The following is a 24,327-nucleotide window of genomic DNA, read 5'->3' as shown; positions in this document are numbered from 1 at the left end:
CAATTCTGTGAGGTAGATACGAGTATTTTACCTACTTTCCAGAAAGAAAAATTGAGACTCCCAAGAGATTAAGCTTCCTTAGGTAAACAACTTGCTCAGGGTCACTGGACCACTAAGTAGTGGACGTCGGATGGAAATTCAGGTCTGAGGGACCCCCACAGGGCCCTTAAACTCAACTACCGGGACTACAGTGCCTTTCAGGAGGAGCAACACAGAAAAGCATCCACCTCGTCAGAAGGCAAGTCTGGACAAGGCTGGGAACAAGGCACCATAAGCGTGAGGCAGAGCGGCCCCCATTTCTTTTCTTGGGTGAGCAACACTTAGAAGAGCAGGCAGGTCGATCCAGGTCACACCACAGTGAGGCCAACAGGAGAGCTGAGCACACAGAAGCGATACCTCACAGGGCATGGCACTTAATGGTTGGCCATCCATTTTTCCGCCCAGTCTCATGACTGATCTTTTTTTTTTTTTTTTTTTTTTTTTTTTTTTAAATGCAATGCATTTTTTTTTAATTTTTATTTATTCATGATAGTCACAGAGAGAGAAATAGAGAGAGGCAGAGACATAGGCAGAGGGAGAAGCAGGCTCCATGCACCGGGAGCCCGATGTGGGATTCGATCCCGGGTCTCCAGGATCGCGCCCTGGGCCAAAGGCAGGCGCCAAACCGCTGCGCCACCCAGGGATCCCCTCATGACTGATCTAATAACCACGCGACATGTATCAGCCCCCACCCAGAGAATGGTAACAAAGGCTCAGGGAGCCAGTGACTGCCTACAGCTGCACAGCTAGGGCGCAGCCCCACCAGGGCTAGAATCCTATTTATGTGATTCCAAATCCCAAAACTCTTCCCAGTAAAGACAGTGGGGGTGGCATCAACACCAACGCTATGGGTTCATCTCACCAGGTGCTATGATGTCCATTCGACAGATGAAGAAACTGAGGTGCAGTGTGGTAATTAACGAGCCCAAGGTCACACAGCTAATTGAGTAGTGCCCAAAGTCAGGATTTGAGCCCAGCTCCTGGCCCATGTGTTGGACCCTCCGAAGAGCAGCCCAAAGACCTAGAGCTTCAGGTGCATCCTCTGAAATTTTCAGAAAAGAAAACTTCTGAGGAATGAGAAGGTCCAAGTTAATACACGAGCAAAGATGAGGAACCATGCTGAATTCTCCCAATCTCCAGGGGAGCCGGGGATGGGAGAGGACAGGGGCTGGGAATGTATGGAAAGCCAGGGCACAAAGACACCTAAAAGGTTAAGAGTCTGCCTTCAGCTCATGTCATGATCCCAGGGTCCCGGGATAGAGCCCTGTGTGTCGGGCTCCCTGCTCAGCAGGGAGCCTGCTTCTCCCTCTGCCCCTCTCCCCAGCTCCTGTTCACCCTCTGTCTCTCAAATGAATAAATAAAAATCCTTTTAAAAAATGAAATAAAAAAATTTTTTAATTTGTTCAAAGTCACAAAAGGCCACGTATTGTTATGATTTCACTTCTATGAAATGCTCAGGAAAGGCAAACCATACAAACAGAAAGTAGATCCCTAGTTGCCAGGGGTTGTAGGGGTAGGGGAAATGGGAGTAACTAAATAGGCCTTTTTAGGGTGATGAAAATGTCCTGAAATTTGATGGTGGTGGTAGTTATATCCCTGTCTTAATCTACTTAAGAACTTTAAATTGTATGCCTCAAATACCTTAAAGGGGTGAATTTTATGGTATGTGAAATATACTTCAGTAAAGCTCTTAAAAAAAAAAAATACTTTTTCAAAAAATGGAGTGCCAGGACAGCCTAAACTAGAGAAGGTCAGGGAAAGAAGAGCTGCTGATAAGCTCTTGCCATGGACCAGGCATGTCCTGCAGGCTGAGCCCTGGACCAGTCCCAGCCCCACAGGGCTACCCAAACCTTGGTTCTGCCCCTATACTCATCTTGCTCCTCCTGCCACAGTCCCTTTGCACAGACTATTCTCTCGACTCAGAACCTACTTCCTCTGCTTGGTGCCTGACCTTAGCTCTAGCACCACTTTATCAAGGAGGCTGTCCCAACCTCCCTGACAGGTCCTGATGTTCTTGACAAAGGCCTCTGGTACAAGCCCTCGTGCCCTGTGTGTGTGCCCACCTGCAGAGCCCTTGTTACTCTTCTAACTTAACATGGGTGTATGTAACAAAAGTCTGTCCTACCCTAGACCACAACCCCCATCGGCCAGGGCATGCCTGCCCACCTGGACGTCCCCAGGGGCTGGCCTGGTGCCCAGTACATACCAGGCACCCAGCAAGTCTGAGAGAGGGAGGCAGGTGGGCACTGCAGGAGGCAAGAGTGACAAAGTTAGTATGTCACCGGGCCTACAGGAGCCCGATAGGGAGGCAGAGGCAACAAATAATGTGGTCAGTGTATCAGAGGGAGACACAGGGCACTAGGAACACAACCCCCCAAGGAGGCCCACCTAACTCAGCAAGGGGCAGGTGGTCAGTACACATAGTTCTTGAGAAGAGGACACACCTGTAAGCTTGAAAAAAAATGCTACATTTACAAAATGCACAAAAGTAGGGTGGCTGGGTAGCTCGGTTAAGTGTCTACCTTCAGCTCAGATCATGATCGCAGGCTCCTGGGATCCAGCCCCATATTGGGCTCCCTGCTCAGTGGGGAGTCTGCTTCTCCCTCTCCCTCTGTCCCTCCCGCCCTGCTCATGCTCTCTCCCTCTCTCTTTCTCTCTCTCAAATAAATAAAATATTTTTTAAATGCATAAAAATAATCTACTGCTTCCTGGAACTGAGAACAGGTCATCGTATTCAGTGAAGCTCCCCCGAGCAGGAGGAGCTCCACGTGCTGAGTAACCAGAGAAAGAATTTAGCCCAACCAGAAGGCAGGCTTTTCAAAAAGCAGAGAGCCCTGGGCCCTGAGCTGAGGGCAGGAATCTGAGGCAGAGATGATATACAGACAGGGTGGGGGACTTTGGGGAAGTAGGGAAGGTCAGACAGACACAAAAGACAACACTGACTACAGGTATGGGACCAGACAGGGGCCTCAGGCCCACATGCAGCGGAGGAAGGAGGGCCCGTGGTCAGCCCCAGGGGGCATGCAGCACAGTCTGCACATGTCCTTGTTGGCCAGTGTAAACCTGAGGCTCTCCCTGGCTTCCAGAGATCTGAGAGCTCTTCCTCCCACATGCAGTCATACAGCCTCTCCTTTCCTACTGGTTTTCCCTGGGGTGACCTCCGTAGTCAGTTTTGTCTACCTGGACAGCCCAGTCCAGGGCACTGAATAAGATGGGGTGCCCTCAGTACTAGCCTTAAGGCTAGAAGCATCCTAGAAGCATCCCGTACCTTCCCGCTTCACTCCCATTCTACACACACAGTCTATTACTTCCGGAGAAATAGGTCCTGGCCCCTGGGAACCACGGGGATTGGGGCACGAGGATGAGTAGGACGGAAGACCCAAGCCTCTGACTCTTGCCACCTTGCCCTCTCATGCATTCCTGAGCCAAGGGAAGAGACTCAATCTGTCCATCCATTAAGCCAGATGGCCTGGTGGGTTGGTTCCCAGGGCCCCAAGCAGTGTCCTCCAACCTGCTCCACAGTAGGCAGCAGCCTCTGCCCATCCCATCCTCCCCAGTACCTGGTTCTGCAGCTGGGTGGATGTGGCTTGCTGGTCACTGTCTTGGAGGGCCAGCCTCTCCTGAAGGGCTGCCAGCTCCTCCTGTAGCCGAGCTTTCTCCTCCTGCAGCTGGGACATGGCCTCCACCATCCTATGCACCATGGGGGCCACACCTGGCGGCCCCCCCAGGCTCGAGCACCTCCCGCTGCCAAAGAGCCGCCCACCTATGAGCAAAGTAGTGGCCAATCAGCAGGACAGCAGAGGATCCACCCCGGCTCCGGAGAGGGGGCTCGTCATGGCAGGCCAGACCATCGGGAGGGGGGAAGGGGATGCAAGCTGATGGGACAAGAGCTGGGGGCAGCAGCAGCACGGGTTAGCCAGGGGGCGGGGCTCCAGGGGGAGCTTCTGGGGTCAGAATCACCTGGTCGGGACTTAGGAAAGCAACTTTCACCCTATACCCCCTCAAAGCATGTGTCCTAAGTCTGATGGGCAATCCCCTCTCCGTGACCAGGCCACAACAAATCATAGCTGAGAAAGACATGGCTTCTGGCAACAGATGATTAAGAGTCTGGGGTCCTCTCCCCAGAAAACACTATTCTTGGGAGAATATGATTTCTTTAAACCCCAAACCCCCTCTAGAGTACAGAAGAGAGGCGCAGAGGCTCCCCAGCCTGTCCCCTGACCTCCACAGGGAGTGGTCACCTGTACACAGAGGAGGGGCGAGGGGAGGGTGTGCATATGCAAGGGACAGGCAGACCAGGACACATGGGGACAGACACAGCACGTGAGCAGGAACACAGCCAGGCCCGCTCCAGGGCCGACACCTGCACTGAGCACAGGGACCACACAGGCATGAGGAAGTGATAAATACCAGGGGGGGCGGTGCCTCAGCCAGAGTCCTCCTCCTCCCTCGGCCTTCCACTGTCCTGTCACCAGGAGCAGGAGAGAAACAGACAGACGGACGGAAGGACAAAGACACAGAATCAAGGGCCATGACCCGCTGATAGGGACTGGGATGCTTGTCATAGCTTGCTTGGAGGACACTGAGAATGGTCACCATCTCTGCAGTAGCAGAGCTGGTGAGGAGCTGGGGTGTGTGGGCATGGGCAGAGGGGAGGGTGTAAGGGCAGGAGATTTGCCTCTCCCCCCAGGTCACCCAAACGGAGACCTGGCCAAAGCCCCAGGAGGCAGAAAGTAGCATCCAAGAATTTAGTGTGACAAGCAGCACCTGCTAGCTCCAAGCCTCCACTCTGAGGGCAGCCGGGCTTCTGGGTGCCCCCACACTGCATCTCAGAGGCACAGCTGTGAGGCAGGACTCCTGGGGGCTCCCAGACTCTGCACCTGAAGTCACACACCCTACTGGCAACTTCGACCCACCAGGACACAGCAAGTGTGCTCACTGAGACTTCTGAGAAGCCAAAATATAGCTTCCGGGCTGGGTGGGGTATCTCACTCAGCCCTGTCCGCAGCAGGGGAGACCCTGAGAAGTCTCAGGTCCAGCTCTCGAGAGAGCAGGCAAAGCACAGACAGGCTGGCTTTTCCCTTTCTCCCAATCCCTTGGAATAGCTGCGACTCGAGATGCTCCAGGGAGCTGGAGCCAGTACATCGCCGGCTGGCTAGGGGCCCTGGCCATGTGGCCTGCATGTGACACAGCATGCGCATCACACACAGTGGGCCAAGCTTTTGCTATCTGTTCTAGAGAGAGTGAGGTCAGATGGATGCTTCCAGGCCTGCACACGGGGCTGCCATGAGCAGCATGTGACCAGCATGGCCCTCAGCCCTTTGCAGCCTGCCACGTATGGTGGGGAGCATACTAGACTCCAGGTCCCCGGAGCTAGTTCTGCCATTTAAGAGACAGGAGGGTGGGGCCCTTGGGGTCCTCCTTTGTGAAATGGGGACACTGGTCCTTGCCCTAAGAGGCAACTGTGTAAAAGGAGCCTGGAATCCATGAATGTCACCCAAGAGGCTACAGGGCTAGGATGAGACATGGAATAGTTTTTCTCATCTAGGACATGGAAAAGGTTCTGAGACACCCTGGAGCCCACACAGGGGTTCATCCTGACCTCAGCACAGGAGCCCAGCCAGGGGAGCTGAAACGGGGCCTGGAGAGCACTTGAGCACTTGCTAAGGGAGAAGAGTCCTTGAAGAAGCCAATAAGGAAGGTCAAAGGAGGAGGGACAGGTGAGACCAGAGGCGCACGTGAGGACGAGGGACCGAATGGGCCTTGGCGCTGAGGAGGCAGCATGCCTCGTAGTAGGCAAGTCAGCACAAGTTCTCAAGGGATGGTGCCTCAGAGACCCTGCCTGCACCCTGCCCCTCAGGGCACTCAGGCTCAGGCACCCCGGCCCCACTAACCAGACTCCGTCTCACTCATGACAGGAGCTGGTCTCTCTCTTCTCCACAAAGTAGGAGAGCCGATCTGACTGGCTGGCCGGTGCACCCCTGCCTATGGCCTATGTGCCCACACTTCGGCCAGCCCCTGGCACCTGCCCCCCAATGCCAGCCAGAAGACTGCAGCTCTGGGACAGCCCCAGAGGACGCAGTAGCTCCTTCACCACACAGCAAGATCACAAACATAAATCAACCCCTGGTGATGGGAGGAAGCAAACAAGCAAAGACCAGCTGCTTCTTCTTCCAGTGTTCTTGGCCATCCCCTTGGGTTCCTTGAGGCTGCCTTTTCTCAACTACTGCTGGGGCTCGGGCTTCCCGCTAGGGAACCCCACGCAGGGGGCCCATAGAATCTTCCAGAACCAGTCATCCTGGACAGAGAAGAATGGAGCCACCAACTCCACTCTCCCAGCCTTGGGGCAGCAGAGTGAGGTCCTATCCTAGAGCTTCTGGGTCCCTGATGGATCCACAGATAAACGGGAGGGGTTCAGGCCTCTCTCTACAGGTCGTGGCATCTTTGAGGCTGCCACCCTTGGCCTGCTTTTGGCAGGCACTGGAGAAAAGACAAAAAGCAGCAAAATTCAACCGCAACCCACAAGGGCCACAGCCTCTGATCACCAGGAAGGGGGAACCCCTGGAGTAGGGATGGGCAGCCTGGGGTCCCCGAGTTCCATGTCGAGGTGGCCAGGACTCGGCTGGGCCACCTGCAGGGGAAGAGACGGTGTGTGAGGACAGCTCAAATGCCACAGCAGCCTCCCCTCCAGGGCCAGCTTTAGCAAGGGCCGTTCCAGGTTGGCGGGCAGACCTCCTTTACCTGTTTTCTCTACATTCATGCTGCCACCGGCTTCGTGGGCCTCCCGGGCCCGCCTGGGGGCCGGCGCCTGCCTCTTCGAGAGCTTCTCTTCCTTCGTCCCCTGACTCTTGTCCAGCAGGGCTTGCTGCCAAGACACAACCAGAATCCTCACGTGAAGGGGACTGCAGTGGGGAAGGACCCCCTTGAGGCTAAGGATCCTGTGCTCCTGGAGCTGGTGAGCCCCCTGGGCCCAGGGATCCGTCCCTCGCTGTGTGAGTGGGTGAGGACAATAAGGCATGGGGTCTGGAAGAAATGTGCCCACAAGACAGCAGCAGTGCGTCTTCTTGGCCCCCATTAGCAGCCAGGCATCTGCACCAGGGAAGAAAGTTCTTGGGCACCTAGAAGGTCTCACATGAAGCTCACTGGGCTGTCCCTGCAGACTCTGTGGGGTTGGAGCCACCTGTGCAGTGGGCTGCCTGCTTTAGGTCCCACCATTCACAGGGCTGTCCAGCCCCACCGGGCACATGGCAATCTCAGGGTAACTCCCCCCATGATGTCGACTGCCCCCACCGACAGATGGCACCAGCTCAGAACTGCCAAGGGCGGGGCACACAGATCCATACAACCAGGGGAAGGCTACACCCCTGACCCCCATGTCCTGGTCACAGAGAAACCAGGGGCTGAGGTAGAACAGACCAGCAGACAGGCAGGGAGGGTCGGGGAAGGACAGAAAGAGTCACCCAGGGAAAATCACCTGCAGCTCACATAGAAAGACATACAAAGCAAGCCACAGAACCACATGTATAGTGCAATTCCACTTGACAATAAGAGAAATAAAACAGGCCTCCTCTGGGAGGTGAGGTGATGCAGCAGTTAGGAGAACGTGCATCATTCAAACTTTTAGGCGAGGAAAAATGAAACCGGACTATGAGAATGTGGGAAATAGGGAAAGGAGTCTTCATATTTCATTTTGAACCTTTCCTTGGCATTGCATTTTCAGCCTTATAACCATCTACAGTGTTCTGTTTTGTTTTTTATGGTCAACAAAAAATAATCTGGGAAGGGGGATTATAGACATTTTTTTTTAATTTTTAAGTTTTATTTATTTAAGTAATCTCTACACCCAACATGGGGCTCCAACTACTGACCCTGAGATCCAGAGTCACATGCTCTTCTGACTGAGCCAGGCAGGCACCCCTACAGACACATTTTTGCCTCCTGTATTTGAAACAAAAGACAAATACTCTGAGAGAGGCAAACTCCCTTACACTGTTGGTGGGAATGCAAGCTGGTACAGCCACTCTGGAAAATAGAATGAAGGTTCCTCAAGAAGTTCAAAATAGAACTACTCTACCACCCAGCAATTGCACTACTGAGTATTTACCCAAAGGTTCCAAACATATCGATCTGAAGGGGCACCTGCACCCCAATGCTTATAGCAGGAATGTCCACAACAGCCAAAATATGGAAAGAGCCCAGATGCCCATCAACAGATGAAGGGATAAAGAAGTTGTGGGATATATATATACAATGGAATACTACTCTGCCATCAAAAAACATGAAATCTTGCCATTTGCAACAACATGGATAGAACTAGAGGGTATTATGCTAAGGGAGATAAGTCGATCAGAGAAAGATAATTATCATATGATTTCACTCATGTGGAATTTAAGAAACAAAACAGAGGAGCATACAGAAAGGGAGAGAAAAATAAAATAAGATGAAATCAGAGAGGGAGACAAACCATGAGAGACTTTTAACTCTGGGAAACAAACGGAGGGTTGCTGGAGGGGAGGGGGGGTGAGGGGATGGGGTAACTGGGTGATGGGCATTAAGGAGGGCATGTGATCTAATGAGCACTGGATGTTACACACAGTTCCTGATGAATCAGGGAACTCTACCTCTGAAACTAATAATATACTGTATGATGCTTAATTGGATTTAAATAAAATTAAATTAAAATTAAAAAATAAATAAAAGAATGCTCTGAGTGTAGAGTCAGAAAGGGCTGGGTGTGAAGCCTTGGCTATGCCTTGTGTGAGCTGTGTGGCTCTGGGTGAGTTACCTTTCTTCCCTGAAGCTTCATTTTTACCCATTCTTTTTTTTTTTTTAAGATTTTATTTATTTATTCATGAGAGACACAGAGAGAGAGAGAGAGAGAGAGAGAGAGGCAGAGGGAAAAGCAGGCTCCATGCAGGGAGCCTGACGTGGGACTCAATCCAGGGTCTCCAGGATCACGCCCTGGGCTGAAGGCTGAGCCACCTGTGCTGCCCTTTTTCCCCATTCTTAAAATAGAAATGATAATGGCCACCTGATGCAGCTGGTGTGGACGGTAACTTCGGGAACTTGTGCAAAGTTCTCAAAGCGTCTGGCGCACAGAAAGAGCTCAATATCGGGTAGCCATTAGCATTATATTATTTCTGTACTCCTCCTTCTTGTTGTTTTTTTACTTTTGTAACCCCAAACCCAACAGAAAAGCCATACCAGCAGCCTCATTGTTCACCATCTCTGACTCCCTCTCTCTCTTGACTTCACATTCTGCTTGAGAAGGGAGGGTGGCAAGCACCAGGTCTCACATGTAGGAAACAACCCCCCCCCCCCCCAACAACTTTATTTTGTCCCCACCCTCTGACCAACTGCCACACCATCACGAGCAGGCTTGTCAGCGGTGGCAGCAATGGCAGCAGCTGGAAGTTTCCAATTGCCGACCGGAGCAAAGGTTATGCTATTTCTGGCCTGTTGGCCAAGCCACAGGAAGGGCAGCCGGGCCCCCAGGGCGGGGAGGGGGGGGCTGGGAATTTCTGCAGCACTTCCCAAGGGAGCATCTCAGGTTTTAACACTTGGGAGGCTGGGGCAGGGAGGAGGTTCACTAAGCCTACTATGCCACCCCACAGTGCCTGGGTCCCTCCTTCAGCCCCCACGTCCCTCACCTTGAAGCACCTAGAAACATAATGGAACTTCATGAAGGCCCAGGAGGACACGAACATGGAAACTGCTTGCTGACAGGAGCTTCTCAGAGATTCTCAGCAGATCTGCTGACCCCAGGACTCAGCAGCAACCACAACCCAACACCCCATAATCAAAATGCAAGAACAGAGCCACCGCCCAACTCAAGGCAGCCGGTTTCTGACCACCTCCCAAGTTAACTACCCAGGGCTCAAGGCAGAGGGAAAAAAATGGGTTCTCCAGTTTCTTTAACTGTTCCCACACCAGACCTGCTTTTCTTGCAAATCCTAAGATAAAAGAAGGACCGTTTGGTTCAGTTTGCACATGAACCACACAAGAAGCACCGAGAAAAGCCTTGGAGCCCAAGACTGGCCCTGAAGCAACACGAAGCCCTGGGCCATGTTCAGATTGGACTCGGGACTCGGGGCCCCATGCCGCCTGGGCCCAGAATGTTCAACTGCATGAGGGAGGATATACCCTCAAAGGGAACCTGGGTTTCCTGAACTCCATCCTGCCCCCTGTTTGCCCATGTCCCTTCAAAGTAAGCCTGTCGTGTACAATCTTTTTTGGGCAGGAGCCTTCGCAACAGTCCCAAATAACTCTGGTCCTTCATCCCACGTCATTGTGTCAATGTCCTTGCCCACTTTGCCTTCACACTTTTGTGATCATTTGATTATTCTCTGGCACCTCGGCCAGAATATCAGCTCTATATCTCTGCTTTGTTATGGGCTAGCACCGGGCCCATAAATATGTTAACAAATGTATCCATTAAAAAGTACAGCGCCCTAACATTGCTCCAAGCCATAGCTGAGTGGATGCATAGCTATTCAAGGAGCTCATTGCAATTAGAAATAATAGGGGACCAGTTAGATGATTTATGGTAAACCCCAAAGTAGATGATTTTGTAGCAGTTTAAAGGAATGAGGTAGATCTCTGTATATTGACATGCATAAAGAAATCAAGATTTAAGTTGAGGGAAAGAGCTAGTCACAAAACAGTATGTACCAATAAATAGCAAAATTGTATAAATATAATTCAGTGGTTACATAGGACAAATACATAAACACCTAACTCTTGTGGATTTCTTAAAGATATAGGGATATAGGAGGCGTTCAGTGTCCAGACACTGTTCCATGCCCGAGCGATTCTTTACACCATGTTAGAAAGCTTGTCGTGTTTAGCTCTGCAGATCCCGGCTTGCTGTGTGATCAGTAGCACGTGACTTAACCTCTCTGAGCCTCCATTACTTCACGCATACATCTCAAATAAAACAGTTACTGTGGCTTGAGATTGTTGAGCACTGAGGTGAGATATATAACACATGGCACCAGTGCCTGGTACAACATCCACGTTCAATAAATCATAGTTATTGTTACTAACATGTATTCTATGACCAAACGCACAAATATACGTAAATTTGTCTTTAGAAAGTCATTTAGTGATAACTGCAAGAGGAAAGAATCAAAGTTTTAGCAAAACCCTCTGTCTAGCTTTGGATTCCCACATTAAATAGGAAATACAAATATTGCCCCATGGACAAACATGCTTGAGTGTGAGTGGGGATTAACAGCTACCCCAAACCTGTTTTCCTAATAGCCTCTCAGTGAAGGTCCCACATTTCTGACTTTAACACCTCAGCCAGGGTGTGGCTGAAAAGTCTCTGTCATCTCCTGTGAGATTTTCCCGGAGATAACCTAATAAAGCAAATTGCTCCATCCACACAGGCTCAGGGCAGATGTGCCATGAGGAGCTTAGCAAAGAGGCACAAGGCAGGTCCCCGGCTCTCTCTCCGTGCTCCTTCCCCAGAGAGCCTGCCAGTGACCCAGCTGCAGCAGCTCAGAGGGCTAAGTAAGGTGCACCGGCCTGGCTCGGCCCCTCACCTTTCTGAAGGCCCCAGTGCTTACCTGTACGGTCAGGTAGAGCCTGTGGGGGCTCCCAGGGCCGGCCCAGTCCACACTGAGGGCTCGACACTGAGCTAGGGCTGGGCGAGCTGCACTTCGGGCTCCGGAGTCCTCGTCACTGCTGATCGGGGTGTCTTTTCCACGCCCTGTTCCAGGACAGAGAATGCAGGTAAGATGCTAGGCCCCTGGCTGAAGGCTGGTGGCCAGGACCACTGACTAGGGCCGTGGCAAAGCTCCGCTTCCCCACATGCTGGGCCAGCCCGGGCGCGGCCAGGAGGGACTCACACGCCCTCACATGCCTGACCTACTCGGAGGGAAGGCCTGGCACCAGGCAGGAGCTGTGCTCCCTTCTTCCCAAAAGCCACCCCGAGCTTCCCTTTGGGAAGGCACCGGAAGCTTCTGGGGTACATGTGTTCCCCACCCTCCACAGTGGCTTTTGGGCTGACACTTGCTCATGAACTCCCTCTCCAGAGAGTAGCAAAGGGAAGCCGATGCCAACCTGGCTGCACTAAACTTCACAGGAGGAGCACCCCAGGGCTGTGGCTTTATTACCAAGGCCGCCTCTAGGTGGCAATTTCTCCCCTGACTTCATAAAGACCAACGCCATGCTGGGTGGCCTGGTCCCAGCAGCCTCCAAAAGCATATTCAGCACCAGCTAAAGTGCATCCCCTCGAGCCTCTGACCCACTGCCTCCCTCACTGGACAGGGGAGAGAGGTGATCATGGTATGGACATCCCATGCACCCACTTCAACCCCCACCACAGCCTGCAGGGTAGCATGGGATGGGAATGAGTACAGCCTCATGGGGGTGTGACAGTATCCTGAGTGCCAGCAGCCGGCCAAGTGCTTACTGCCCTGCCTGTTCCTCAGTTTCCTTTATCAATAACATGGGGATAAGGAACCAAGCTCATAGTACTGTGCTGAGGGTTACATGGAATGACACACCTAAAATGCTCACTCTCCACCAGGCACACAGAAACTGGCCATAAGTGCAGGCCATTAGGACCACGACCGGGGAGGGTTAAAACCGTGCCCAGGGTCACACTGAGCCAGTCCTGCAATCCCATGGGCTAACTCACCCTCTGCCTATACCTCCCAAGACAGAGGCAAGAGTCGGGGTGGGGGCTGAGGGGCTAGGAGTGACAAGCTGGCTGAAGCCCTACTCACTGTTAGGCACTCTGCTTAGCATTTCACACGATTTCATTTGACCTTTGTCTTAAATTTTAAAAGCAGATAAGCCTGTATGGTCATATAATCTTCATGATACTCATTTAATAGACCAATATGCATGCCCACATATACAAGATCGGAAGGAACTACATAAGATGTTCACTAACAAGCTTATAGGTGATTTTTATTTTCTTTTTTATACTTTTCTGGGTTTTATTTTTTTATTTTTTCTAGTTTTCCAAGGGAACATATTTTGTCTTCTGCTTGTTTTTTTTTTCTTTGTCTTGTTTTTTTTGTTTAACCAGAAAAGTAATACTCATTCATATTACATATGTAATCCTTAGGACAACCATGTGGAGTAGAGACCGTCTTCATCCCCCTCCAGATGACTCAGGCTACCTGACCCAAAAGCCTATGCTTTTCCCAGAGGCCCCCAGTGCCATCCCCAGCCTCACTGTCCCCTGCAGAGACACTTTGGAGGGTATCACTCTGGTGCCCACCAGTGGCACAAATGTGGTGGGAGAGGAGACGGAACAGGAGTCTGCTGTGTACCCTTTCTAGGCCTCAGTTTCCCCTTCTGTGTACCAGGGGGGCTTGGATCTGATAGCCAGAGGAACTCTGCTAGCTCAGACAGGCTGGTAATCTAAACCTCTTTCTCTAGGTCAGGAACAACAGACAGCAAGCGTCTGATGACATCTGGACTGAAGACCCTCTCTCCCTCCACACTTCCAGATAGATTTGCCCAAGCTCACCTCAGGAGGCAGTCGTGGGGCAACTGCCCAGACCCAACGACAACCCAGCCCACAGGCAAATCAGAGGTGCCGCTCACTTATTGGCCTGTGAGGCACCAGGGGACGCGACCCAGAAAGGAGAGCTGGTGTTGACAGCATCCCAGGTGGGCTCCTTCACTGCCCCCACCTGCTGTGGGCCACCCTGCGGGAGCCGCCCCACATAGCACCTGAAACCCGGCTCAGGGCACCCACACTCTGCCGGCGCCGCGGCTCCTCCTCGCGCCCCCAGCGGTCTGACCCGCCGCGATCAGGTGTCCGCGCCGCACGGGGCACCGGGGCAGCCACTTCACCTACCTTGTTTACCAGCTGCGGGCACAAACCGGAGCGAGACTGCGAGCTGGGCGGGGGACCAAGGACGCGCCCCCGCCCGCCCCCCGCTCGGCGGCCGCGCCGGGGTCTAACTCGGCGCCCGGGACGTCTCTCCACCAGCAGGAGCGCGGGGCAGGAGCGCGGGGCAAGAGCGCGGGGCAGGACGCCAGGCAGGAGCGCGGGGCAGGAGCGCGGGGCAAGAGCGCGGGGCAGGACGCCGGGCAGGAGCGCGGGGCAGGAGCGCGGGGCAAGAGCGCGGGGCAGGACGCCGGGCAGGAGCGCGGGGCGGGACGCCGGGCAGGTCGCGGGGCAGGACTCGGGGCAGAAGCGCGGGGCAGGAGCGCGGGGCAGGACGCCGGGCAGGTCGCGGGGCAGGACGCCGGGCAGGTCGCGGGGCAGGACGCCGGGCAGGAGCGCGGGGCAGGACGCCGGGCAGGAGCGCGGGGCAGGAGCGCGGGGCAGGAGCACCGGGCAGGACGCGGGGCAGGAGCGCGGGGCAGGTCGCGGGGCAGGAGCACCGGGCAGGACGCGGGGCAGGTCGCGGGGCAGGAGCACCGGGCAGGACGCCGGGCAGGACGCCGGGCAGGACGCCGGGCAGGAGCGCCGGGCAGGAGCGCCGGCGAGATTGGCGCCCCGACTCCCACTCGGCCGGCCCGCGGGCTGCCGGCACCCTGTAATTACCTGACAGCCCTGACCGAGCCTAGGAACTTGCGAGAGAGCCCGGCCCCATCGCTGCTATCTGGAGGAAGGAAGGGAAATAAAGAGGCATTTTAAAAATGCGGACTCACCAGTTCTCAACCTCCCCGGGCCGGTGTATGGGAAAGGGCGGGCGGCCGGGCCGGCGGGGGCGGGGCGAGCCATCCCCGGCTCGGGCGCGCGGGCCCGGCCCACTCTCCACAGGCCGCGCAGCGAGGGCGTGGCTCCCAGGTTCCACGGCCGGCGAGACGGGACCATGGCCCGGGGCTCAGCGGCCTCCTCGGGGCGCCGGGCGGCCTGCGGACAGAACGGGGAGGCGAGGCTGAGCCGGCGACCGACGACACCTGGGTGGCAGCTCGGAGGGAGCCCGCCGCCTGCAACAGGGTCACTATACCCGCAGCGGCAGCCCCCCGCCCCCCCCCGCAGCGATCCTTGGCCTTGCGCGATCCAACACAGCCCCTCACCATTTCAGGGGGCTTTTTCCCAAGTAGGGAAGCTCAGAAGTGGGTGAAGAGACCACCCGGTGTGTCAGCTGCACCCTGCGGAGACCTCCCATCTCAGCCCCTCGGCTGGAAGCCTGGCAGCCTGAAGATGCGCCAGGTCACAGCCCCACACACAGGACGCACAGGTCGACAGCAACTCTAATCAGACGGGGCCTGACTGTGGCCAGTGACACAGTGGCTTATATAGATCAAATTCTCTTAAAGTCCACTCATTCTATTCAACTAGCCTTCACTCTGTGCCTACAACTTGGCAGGCAGTAAGATACAAAGATTCATTGCTTCTTCATTTAATAATTATTTATCCAGTGTCTATTTTGTGCCAGGCACCTGCCAGGGGTCCTCTTTGATCAGGAGAGATAGGGCCTCAAAGCTCCCTGTCAGGAGGGAGGTAAGCACTTCAACAAACCTTCACAATCAGAACAGGATGCAGGGAGGCACCAGGTGGTATGGGAGAATGAAGTTGGGGGTGGGGAGCACCGGCCTGGATAGAACACCCCTGCCTCGTGTGGTGGGTTAAGCCTCTGACTCTTGGTTGTGTCATGATCTCAGGGTCATGAGACCAAACCCCGCATGGGGCCCTATGCTCAGCACAGAGCCTGCTTGAGATTCTCTTTCCCTCTCCCTCTGCCCCTCTTGCTTGTGCTCTCTAAAATAATGAAACAAATATTTAAAAAAAGAAAGAAAGAAAGCAAGCTGCGTAGGTTTCTCATGAACTGAGCAGATGAAGAGAACAGACTTTAAGTATTCCTTACACACATCTTTATTGAACACCTATCATGTGTAAAGCAGCTGTGAGGGCATTTAAGTACCAAGCTACAGTCCCAGACTCAGACAGTGATGCTATTAACAGAAGCAGCCAAGTCAGCTCAGAGAGGCAATGTGGAATTTGCTTTTGGCTTTAAAATGGACTTTGAGGCACCCAAGAACTTCCTAATGGTGCTACCTGGGTTGCAGATTGCTTTCCACCAGACAGTAGAGATTACCTATTCGAACAGTGTCCAATCCCCCCGACTCTCTATGGCTCTCCATGGCAGGTGCGTGTGCGTGCACATTCATCTGTGCAGCCCTATACCAACCAGCCTGGAGCTGGAACAACACCCACACCAAACCCCTGGCAATGCCTTGATAGGTGAATGCCCTGAAATAAGCGTTCCCTGAACGCTTGGAAAAGAACTGAAGCTTGGAAAAGAACAGGTCTGGAGACTCAGAGCGGGGAGGGTCCCAATGCCACAGACAAGGATATAATCACCAAAAGTAACCAAGGATAGAGCTCACTCTGGGTGGTAAGGAACGTTGGGAGGACAGTCATAGGTGGCAACAACACTAGGCAGGTGCAGAGTCCTCTGCACCTCTGACTGGATGGCAAGTAGGAAGGAGAGGATGGTCAGTTCCCAGTGAACAATGCCGTGGAGAGGTCAAACTAGAAGAAAGTCCTGGAGGCTCTGAAAGGGAGCGAGCACATTAATGGAGCCGGGCAGAGGAGAGAGCTGAGTAGGCCCAAGAGGTGGGTAGGGTGAAAGGAAGCCAATGCTTCCTTCTCTGTGGGGAAGTTTGGCCAGGATAAGGAGGGGAGGCTGAATTGAGAGGATGTGGTGTGTAGAATAGGAGAGATCTGAGCTTGCTGGGTCGACAGGGCCAGGAATGATTGAAGCATGGAGAGGCAAAAGAAGTCAGAGTGCAGGGATGGGTAGCAGAAGATCTGGTGACCAAAGTTCACGGAGCTGAGCCCTGGATGGATGCCAGGCTTACTGGCTAGGGAGTCGTGCTCTCTGCCTTCCCTGACTGAGGAAGACAGCTCAGAGGACACTTCTGGGTACAGTGCTACTGGACTGTGGGCCAAAGGACGAGGAGAAAGCTAATCCAAATACGAGGGCCAGCTCCACTGAGGAACGAAGATGGACCAGTGTGGAACAGAGGGAGGCTGGGGGAACAGCCAGATGCCCTTTTCTCCAGGTTGCTTGACACAGAGCTGGACACATGCCAACCCCAAAGACCAGCTGGCCTAACGGGGCAAAGAGGGAGAGAACCAGGTTCCACCTGCATACCAAGCTCCTGGAAAAGTGAGATGGGCATTAAAGGTGGATTCCACATTTGAGGGAGAAGACTGTTAAGGAGATCAGCTAAGTCCGAGAGACAGGGACCGGAGGAGACAATACTCCTGCGGCTTTCTGGAAGGGAAGTCGGAGAGGCAGCCAGGAAGATAGCAGGAAGAAAGAGGAAGGGTGTGTGCAAGATCCTGAAGAGGAAAAAGCAGCTGAATTTAGTAGCCAGGAGGGTGGGAAAGTCAAAAGTATTCAGGACTCAAATAAGTCCAAGGCTGAGGCTTCTACCAACATAGGACTCACGGGGTGGGACAAAGGGGACATGTAGTGGAGTGGCTATAACCAAAAGCTGGCAGACCCAGCTCTGCCACTTACTGGAGTGTGACCTTGGGAAAATTACTTTGCCTCTCTGTGCCTCATTATCCCCATCTGAAAAAAGGGAGAACTCCACATTAAAGGGTTGGCGTAAGAATTAGACAATGCGTATATAAAGTGTCCAGAACAATGATGGCATATAAAAGGAACTCAAATTTTTTATTTTTCAGGGATCTCCCTCCTTCCAGTGGTGTGTGAATCCAGAGGGGCTGGCCTGGCAAGGGGGACAGATTTGCCCCTCTTTGTCTACGCCACAGCCATAGCTGCAGCCCCCCCCCCTCTCCCCCAGACCAGGGATATTGCAATGATTGAGGGACAAGATTTGACAACTGCCCAGATACTGCTTCTGAGGAGGGCTTAGTCCCCCTGGGAGAGGAGGTCAGGGAGGTTGGACCGGAGCTAGGCTCTCCCCTGCACACAGTCACACCTCCTGGGTCTTCCAGGACAACGCGGCCCTCAAAACCTCTGCTCCCCTAAGAATAGCAGAACTCATCACCCTATGTCCCTAAAGTCCAGTCACTGCAAATACAAGGCCCCATTTGGAGGCTGCATTCCTTGCAAATGACTTTCCCAACCAAGGAGATAGCTACTTTATCAAGGGCATAGGAAGTGCGCCTGGGCAAGGAGAGGTGCTCCATCGGCCTGGGCCAGGGGAGGGTGAAAGGTCCGGGACAGCCAAGACCCACAACCTTGAGACAGATATGCTGGGGGTTGGGGGCATACTTGAGAATTTCAGCTTCCTCTTTAAAACCTCCCAGGGCCAGGCCCTTCACTGCGCCAGAGTTCTCCTCTAACTCACAACAGGGGGTTGAAGGAGGTGGCCTCTGGCTCACCCTCCCCCCTGGGGTCCCCCTCCCCCCGCTGCCGCTGTCACTGGCTCAATTTCCTTCTGCCCGGGAGGGCACTGGCCCAGGCCCTCCTTCAGCCTCGGGGCGGGCCTACCCACCCCTGCCCTGTGAGGGGGGAAGCGCACTGCCCAGGGAACCTACGCGGTGGGAGGGCTCGAAACTGCAGCCTTCAAGGGATCCCTGGGGGTGCGGAGGGTCTCTGCAAGCGGAGGGGGAGGCCCTGATGGACACGCGGCTGCCGGGTCGGTTCCGGCTCTCCCGGGGCCCAAGAGATCGGAAGGGGTTCCCGAGGCTGCTGCGACCCCGGGGGACGTGCCGCCCCAAGCCGTGCGGCGGGGCAAGGTCCTCGGCTCCGGCCGGACGGCGCGGGGGCGGCGGGCGAGCGCGGGGCTGCTTCTCCGCGGCCCGGCCTTCCCCGCGCCCCGCGCCCCGCGCCCCGCGCCCCGCGGCGGTCCGGGCAGCCGAGGGGGGTCCCGCGGGCAGGGCGGGCCCGGACGCGGGGCCGGCACCCGGGCAGGGCGGACCCCCGAGAGCCCAGCCCGCCTCCCCCGCCCGCCCGGGTCCCGGGTCCCCCCGCCCGACTCACCGGCCTGGCGGAGGCAGGATCCCGGCGTCGCCGCAGAGCCCGGGGCTCGGCCCGGCCCGGCCCGCCGGCGGGAGGCAGCTCCACGCCGCCGCCTCCTCGGCCCGCCCCGCTCCCGCCCCTCCCGCACACTTTCCACAGGAAATGATTAACTCGGGCCGCGGCGCGTTCCCATGGCAACCGGCTCCGGCCGGGCGGGGTCGGCGGCGCGCGCGCTCCCGCGCACCCTCCCGCGCGCGCCCCCTGCTCACCCGCGGGGCCGCTGACCCGAGGCCTCCCCGCCCGGGGGTTCCCGCTGGGCCCCGGGGCGCACGCCCGGCACACGCCTTGCACACGGGCGCGCACTCCCACTAGTGCACACGCAGCGCCGTACGTGCTCGCGCTCTCGAGTACAGACTCTCGCAAGCCAGGACACACGTCCCTCACACATGCCTTCACACGTGCTCTAGTCCGCACACACGAACACGTTCCGTTCTCACACACGTGCTTTTACACTTCAACTTACACTCCAACATGTGCATCTGCTAACCCTAGCACGGAACTTTCGCACACACTCGTCACCCTTCACATGCACACTTCTCCCGTGCTGTCCTTCACACTTACAAACTAGCACGCTTTCTGACTTTCTGACACACATGCTCTCACACACTCTGGGTGGTACCCGGATTCACCTCCACAGTCTCACACCCTTTACACAAGCACTCACATGATCATCCGGTGCTCAGACTCTCATACGTGCTTCCCGCCAATGGTTCTAGTGCAATGGCTCACGTGCAATGGTTCGCGTGCTCCTTACTGCACACGTACATTTGCTCTCCCTCACACACATTTTCTCACATGCTCTATGCCTCGTTCTCTCACACTGTAGTATACACATCCTTGTAAACCCAAGTCCACGCGTTCACTCAAACGCTCTCTCACTCCAGGTAGCATGCAACATACCATGCGTGTCACACGTTATCATTCATTTTTACACACACACACACACACACACACACACACACACACATATGCTCTCACTAGCTCTACACAGGCCAGGTTGCCTCCTCAGCCATGGCCACATTTTAACATGGCCCATTTTAACATCTCCCAGAGTTTAGGATTTTTTATGGTAAAATATTCCTTTAAGCTCTCCAGTGAAAATATGTCCAGAGTGCAACCACTCAGGAGCAGGCAGCAGCTGCCAGTGTAGCCCAGAAGTCCTTCCTTATGGGACGTCTCAGAAGAGGCACAGGGGAGGCCAGGGAGCTGGGCAGCCAAGGAGAGACAGCTGATCCAGAGGAGCCACTCTGTTCTTTGTCTCCCAAACAGAGGCGGCATTTTATTCCAGTCATAGTCCCCTCCAGGGTTCAGAAAGAGGAGGAAAGAAGCTCAGAAACCAGCCCAGTGCAGGCCGATGGTTCCACAGATAATCGGAGAAGGGTGGGCACTTGGCTCTTTCCTACTTCGCAGGTGGCCCAAGAGGTGCAAGGAGGGGATGGGGTGGGGAGGGGGGACATGCAGATCAATGAGGGTTGCGTCTCCTGTTGCTGCCCAGGCACTGGGCTGGCAGTCAAGAATCTCCACGGAAACAGAGCCAAGGTCTTGGGCCTCAGATTGTTCTGGACACCAGAACAGGACACTCACAATCCCCCTACTGGGAGTGGGCTAATGTGTGTTTTATTTTCTAACTGAGACACCCAAGTGAAGGCCCAGTAGAAGATAAATGTCACTCTCCTGGAATGATTCCTTGGAGAGTTACTGATTTCCAACTCAGAACCCCAGATAACCCTCCCAACAGGAGAGAAGGCGGTAGTAATTTGAGAGTTACCTTCTCTGAAACCCCTGCCTGCTCCCCAGGCAAGAGTGGTCAAGGAGACTGCTGGGTTGGATGAGGACAGAATGTCTCTGGAATCCTGACCAAGTATCTCTCTATTATTTGACTAAGGGAAGTTGTTTTGTCTGTAAAGCCTGATATAGACCTGGAGGCCTTGTCTTACTCGCTGGCTGGTACAGTGACATTAACTGCAGGTTCCTTCCGACAAAGCCAAAGCCTGATTTTTAAATTAATAATAACATTTATTGTTCGTTTTCTGTGATTACAAAAGTAATAGATGTTCATTGTAACCATAATCCCACCCTCTCGAGATAAATGCTGCCAACATTTTAGTAGTCCTTTTTTTTTTGTATGCACATAATAGCTACCATTTATACAAAGTTAACACTGTGCCAGGCACTGTACTAAGCTCTTTATAAACAAGATCCCATTTAACCCTAAACACCCAATGAGGTGGACACCATTATATCCCCAGTTTTCTGGAGAGGAAACTGAGCCTCCCACAGTTCATTCATAAACTGAGAATGTGACAGAGCTGAGATATGAGCCCAATGGGTATATGTGTATGTACACATAGTACACACAGATAGTACTAACATGTAATGAGTTTCAGATATCAGATGCAAGCGTTTATTAAGATCAAAGCACTAATAAAGAAAAAAGAAAATTGAGGTATTAGATGGAGACATTTTTGAGATTATTGCAAAAATCTGACTTGATTGTAAAAGCAAATTGCTTTATGATTGCTGGAATTTAGCTTGAGAATGTACAGTGTTACCAGGAACTACATACTAATGACTTCAAGGTCATTTCTCTCCTAGAAAATCCACTGATGGTTTTATATGGAGGCTAGCAACTGCCTCCTGGCCACAGGGAAATTAGAGATTTGCCAGAAACCTGGCCATCCCAACACTGAGGTCCTGAATCAATAAATGAGGACTCTTGGGTTAACCTTTGGTCTTGACATTCTGCCCACCTCCTGGCAGAAATACCAAAACATAGGGAGGGCTACACAAGACACAGTGGCCAGAACACTGCAGCTCCGTATCCATATCCACCCTGTCCCCCAGGTGGGTGTTCAAAGAGCCTGAAACCCCTTCACTTTCAGGTGTCCACCTGAGAGGTAGCCTGGGGCCCAAGAGGTCTACTGCCCAAAGGGGAGGAAAGAGGGGGGAATAACATGGATTATGTTTGATCTGATTCTCACAGTAACCTAGAGTAAAGCACCACATAAGATTTATATGATTTTCCAGTTTTAATGATTTAACTTAAGATCTGATCACCTCCAGGCCTTTGCAATACTGTTCTCTCCACCCGGGAAAAGCCTCTCTCCTTCCCCCACTCCCACATGCCTCCACCCACCTCTCCCTGGCTGACTTCTGCTCTTGCTTTACAAGTCCTTCAAGCTTAGAAGTCATGCTCCTTGACCCTCCCAGGCACCATCTCCCCCAGCACCCCCTCCCCGCGCCCCCCCCCCCGCCCCCACCCCCACACTGGATTGTAATGGCCTCTCCTGTCTATAGCAATAGCTCTTGGAGGGCAGGGCACTTTTCTGACTTGATCACAAGGAAATCCTCCGCAAGTGCCCAGTATCATATAAATTTCCATTGACTAAATAAATAGATCATGTATAATTCAGAGGGGAAGAACAGGTATATTAAAGCATATCCAAACAGACTTTCTTCTCTCTCTCTCTCTCTTTTTAAAGATTTTATTTATTTATTTGAAAGAGATAAAGAGAGAGCATGAGCGGTGGGGAGGGGTGGAGGGAGAGGGAGAAGCAGACTCCTCGCTGAGCAGGGAGCCTGACTAGGGCTTGATCCCAGGACCCCAAGGTCATGAACTGAGCAGAAGGCAGGCGCTTAACTGACTGAACCACCCAGGCACTCCTAAACAGACTTTCTTCTTGTGTAAGTTAATGATAATTCTTATCAAAAGAAGGTAAGAAATAGATCCTTAAATAATTATTTCAATGTGGTCAGTAAGGAGCACCCTGCAGTTGTGTGTGTGTGTGTGTATATATATATACACACACACATATTCTCGCACGATTCTGGGTTAACAGTTTCTTGAAGTTGAAGAACAACATTCTGGGGGAAGAAGTTGAATACTAAGTAATCCTGACTCAATTAGCCACTGTTTTGAATCCACATATTCCAATACTCCTGAAATGGTTCATTATGGACATCGCAGAAAGAGCTGGGGAGGGTCCCATGGAGGGAACAGGCAGGATTCTGAACTCAGCCCTACAAGCTTGAGTTTGACTCCCAGCTGCAGGACTTGGCAACTAAATCTCTGATTGTAGGCGGAGGTGGGAGGGGTGGGGGTGGGCACTGGCTCTGCTCCCACCTGCCAGTTTTCAGGAAACCACGCCCCTCATGGACATGAAGGGGTGGGGTCTCAGACGGAACCCTTGGCTTCTTGGTTAAGCTCCTGTCTTTCTCTGCTCCACAGTAAGCTTTTCTAAGCACCAGGGGTTCAACAGATAAATGAACAAATGATACCTTTCTCTCTCCTCTGCCTTCCAGCTCCCTCTGGGCCTTCCCCATCCCTGCCCAGAGGGGGGCCTGCCTTCTTTCTAAGAGCTCTATTAACAAGGGCAACAGTCCTCCTATTCACAAAGGTCCCTGCAGGGAACCAAGCAACCCTCCCCTCAGTAAAACCACCTTGCCCTAAAATCTCCAGACAGTGACTACCTTTCTGCCTTTGCCAGGGAGATTGGACCCCTCGGTGCCTCCCCAGGCTCTCAGGTGAGGGAAACCTGAAACCTCTTCATGACCTGAGAAAGAATTTGGCAGATAACTCTCCTAGCACTCCAGGGTAGAAAGTAAACAGAGGGTTCCCCCCACCCCCACTATCATTTCCTGTAGTCTAAAAAATGAGAGGAATGCAAACACTGAGAAGATAGGTACTCAGGCACCGGGTAATAAAAAGATTTAGTAAGAACGGCCAGGAAAGATAAGCCTGCCCGGCCGTGCCCCTCCTCCCTGAGTCAGAGCATCCTGCCTGCCCACCCGCCAGAAGCCCCCTGGCCTCCTTCACCCTCCACGCTCTCTCCTCGGCTTTGCTTCTTGCTCCTAAATCATTCTATCTCCTTGTTCTAAGCCAAGGCATGCATTATTAACGTCGTTCCCACTTTTTTTCAACTTCCCCATTCATTTCTACCCATCTGCTGCAAATTCTAGGTGGCTGGCTTTTTTTTTTTTTTTTAACTTCAATATTTTTTTTTTCTGCACAAATGTAGTAGAAACCAAAAGTAGGGGGGGGAAAAAACAAAACCCAGATCCCACCACCTTATCGTATTGTCACTGACCCAGATTTTCTTTTTGGTATTTGACCTTGAACAGACATTATTTCTATTTAAGGAGAAACAGTATAGGACAACGGTTGAAACTAGGTTTAGGCGTCAAGTGGTCCTGGTTTTGAACCCTTGCTCAATCACTTTCTTTCTTTCTTTTTTTTTTTTTTTCTTTTTTTTTTTTTTAATCACTTTCTTTCTTGTGACAATAGGAGTAGCCCTATTATCTAACCCACTGGGGTGTCATGAGAAGTAAATATGAGCCCAGCATCTGGCATAGGGTCGGTAAT

General features: G+C 53.3%; 1 protein-coding gene across 6 annotated transcripts in view; it reads right to left on the bottom strand.

Moving 5' to 3' along the window:
• Positions 1-19,001, bottom strand: part of KIFC3 (kinesin family member C3) — a 38,132-nt gene extending 19,131 nt beyond the window's left edge. For 2 of the 6 annotated variants that reach the window (XM_038530935.1, XM_038530934.1), the window contains exons 1-4: positions 14,665-14,845; positions 11,610-11,752; positions 6,781-6,904; positions 3,600-3,802 (exon numbers count right to left, since the gene is read on the bottom strand). In XM_038530935.1, the coding sequence (XP_038386863.1) occupies positions 3,600-3,802; positions 6,781-6,904; positions 11,610-11,752; positions 14,665-14,830 (636 nt within the window). In that variant the 5' untranslated portion in view covers positions 14,831-14,845. Of the gene's footprint in view, positions 1-3,599; positions 3,803-4,449; positions 4,468-6,780; positions 6,905-11,609; positions 11,753-13,861; positions 13,981-14,557; positions 14,616-14,664; positions 14,846-18,926 lie in introns of those variants that run through there. The other 4 variants (XM_038530937.1, XM_038530938.1, XM_038530936.1 and 1 more) reach the window with 4 other exon arrangements.
• Between the last annotated feature and the right edge of the window lie 5,326 nt (positions 19,002-24,327).

The sequence above is a fragment of the Canis lupus genome, chromosome 2, assembly GCF_011100685.1.
Source record: "Canis lupus familiaris isolate Mischka breed German Shepherd chromosome 2, alternate assembly UU_Cfam_GSD_1.0, whole genome shotgun sequence".
Taxonomy (NCBI): domain Eukaryota; kingdom Metazoa; phylum Chordata; class Mammalia; order Carnivora; family Canidae; genus Canis; species Canis lupus.
The sequence above is the reverse complement of the archived record's forward strand: the minus strand, read 5'-3'. Positions and strand labels throughout refer to the sequence as shown.